At 37.9% G+C, this 2670-nt stretch overlaps 1 protein-coding gene across 1 annotated transcript in view; it reads left to right on the top strand.

Annotated features, from left to right (window-relative positions):
* LOC107568983 (pappalysin-2-like) overlaps window positions 1–2670 on the top strand; it is a 75651-nt gene that overhangs the window by 31169 nt on the left and 41812 nt on the right. The window contains exons 9-10 of the mRNA XM_016254982.1: window positions 1566–1694; window positions 1873–1958. Coding sequence (XP_016110468.1) covers window positions 1566–1694; window positions 1873–1958 — 215 coding nt within the window. The remainder of the gene's footprint in view (window positions 1–1565; window positions 1695–1872; window positions 1959–2670) is intronic.

Here is a 2670-nt window from a genome sequence, read left to right as displayed (position 1 = left end):
AGGCACCATCAATGCTGAAAGGTATATCCAAGTTCTAGAACAACATATGCTCCCATCCAGACGTCGTCTCTTTCAGGGAAGACCTTGCATTTTCCAACATGACAATGCCAGACCACATACTGCATCAATTACAACATCATGGCTGCGTAGAAGAAGGATCTGGGTACTGAAATGGCCAGCCTGCAAATCCAGATCTTTCACCCATAGAAAACATTTGGCGCATCATAAAGAGGAAGATGCGACAAAGAAGACCTAAGACAGTTGAGCAACTAGAAGCCTGTATTAGACAAGAATGGGACAACATTCCTATTCCTAAACTTTAGCAACTTGTCTCCTCAGTCCCCAGACGTTTGCAGACTGTTATAAAAAGAAGAGGGGATGCCACACAGGGGTAAACATGGCCTTGTCCTAACTTTTTTGAGATGTGTTGATGCCATGAAATTTAACATCAACTTATTTTTCCCTTAAAATGATACATTTTCTCAGTTTAAACATTTGATATGTCATCTATGTTGTATTCTGAATAAAATATTGAAATTTGAAACGTCCACATCATTGCATTCTGTTTTTATTCACAATTTGTACAGTGTCCCAACTTTTTTGGAATCGGGTTTGTAGGTACAATGGCTAATCAAAATGGTACTTACTTGCGCTTATCCGGATTGTTCAAACCGATTTAAAACTAAAACTCATTTTGGAGTGGTGACTTTCCACGTATTCCCAACTTCTGAGCCTGCTCGCCTGAAGTTATGGTTGATTGCTCTTCGGCTGGATATCAACACACCCATTAACGTAAACTACGCTAGAGCGCGTACACACCTCATGCACCGGATGCCGTGCGCGCCCAAAGACCGTTGGACATAGTGTTGTATTAGAGGTTAAAAATTATATAAATACTGTTCGGTTTCTGGTACAAACCGGTCGTTTCGTGTCTTAGGACATCAATGTGTCTTCACGAGCCGCAGGGTTTAATTTGGATTTGTCTGTGCATGTTTTTTTTGTACTCTCATAGATTTTGTTACCATTGCCATGCATTATACGGCTGATAGACTGCAACGGTTGGACTTAAAAATCATCATGTGTTCTACTGAAGAAACAAAGTCACCTACATCTTGGATGCCCTGGGGTTGAGTAACTTTAAATATTACAAATATTTTAGATGCAATATTTCAAGTTACTTGGTTTTTAGTGCTTCAACAAAGATAGTTTCAAACAAAGCCACAGCAGAACCATTGCAATGCAGAGCCACACACAGTAGTGGTGTCTTGTTGCTGAATGATTCAGTGTTTTTAAACAGTGTTTTAACATTGTTTAAGGAATAATCCTGTAACTCACCCATAAAGACGGTCACATTTCACTCCTGGATGAATCATTGTGTTTGAACAAAATGGTTGAATGAATGATTCGATTACTAACCTGCAGAAAGAGTCTCCAAAAATTCCCACCACTAATCATTCATTCATTTATTCATTCATTCATTCATTCATTTAAAATTCTTAATGCTCTCACTGCTTGCTTTTTGCTTAACTATGTAGATTTTGTTCTGAATGTGTTTGTGTGCTTAGTGATGTGCAGAGGGACGTTCAGTACCTGTACAGGATCCAGGTGGAATCAGACGGTTTGTTCAGTGAACTTTCCCCAGGCCTGGTTTACACTCATGGAGAACATTTCTGTGGTGATGGCACACTACAGGGGTCAGTATAAACTTCTGGTCTGTCAGAGGCTTTGCGTGTTACGTGCTTTAGTCATTTTTAAAGAATGTTTCATATTTTTTGAGTATTTGTTTGAGTCTTTTGTGTTTTGAAGCATAGCCAAAGACCTTCCACATATTTCATAACTGTAACCCTTGGCATCGCTCTCTCTCCCCCACAGGACTGAGGATTGTGATGACGGGAATCTCTTAGATGGAGACGGCTGCTCAAAAAAATGCCAAGTTGAACCAGGTTTCAAGTGTCATGGTGAGTCACACTCAAAAAAAACAAATACTGTTCACTGAGAACTCTGGCCCTCAGACTGTAAACACCACAACAGAAGCACCAGAAAACTTCCACACAGGACAATAAACCCGGGTAATAATCATAACCAGCTCTCAAAACAAAACAAAGCAAACCAAAACAATATAATATTGCTATGTCTCCTGTAGATTCGGATTCCTCTGCTACTGTTTTTCTCTCATAGTGAAATTGAAGGAAATGTGGAGGTCGTCATGTTCAAAAATCCAAAAATGGCAAAGCCCCTAATAATAATTATGCCTGAAGTATTCCTTCTAAAACACAGCATTATGAATAAAATGCAACTGACAGTGACAATTTCCTCAATCCATTGTCATAACACTAGATGATATTTGTCATCAGATACAGACAATCATTACTCTGGAGTTCAAATTTAACATTGTTTAAATCATCCTCTGTAATCTGCAGATGGGAAAATGTACAAATAAAAAAGGTTGCATGAAAAAATAAAATTGTTGCATGTTAGGTAGCAAAATATATACATAAATTTAAACATTACTTTTGTTGTTGTTGTTAGGGGGTGTCATATAATAATCATTGTATTGTGTATATATGTATAAGAAAATGTCTATTTTCATTATTTTGCAAAATATTAAGTTCATTGCTATCATTAGTCATGTAGCGTCTGGACCACTCCAACACACAATATATATTTTGT

Source organism: Sinocyclocheilus grahami, unplaced genomic scaffold (genome assembly GCF_001515645.1).
Source record: "Sinocyclocheilus grahami isolate Dianchi unplaced genomic scaffold, SAMN03320097.WGS_v1.1 scaffold1299.1, whole genome shotgun sequence".
Classification (NCBI taxonomy): Eukaryota; Metazoa; Chordata; class Actinopteri; order Cypriniformes; family Cyprinidae; genus Sinocyclocheilus; species Sinocyclocheilus grahami.
This window is presented reverse-complemented; position numbering and strand designations above follow the sequence as displayed.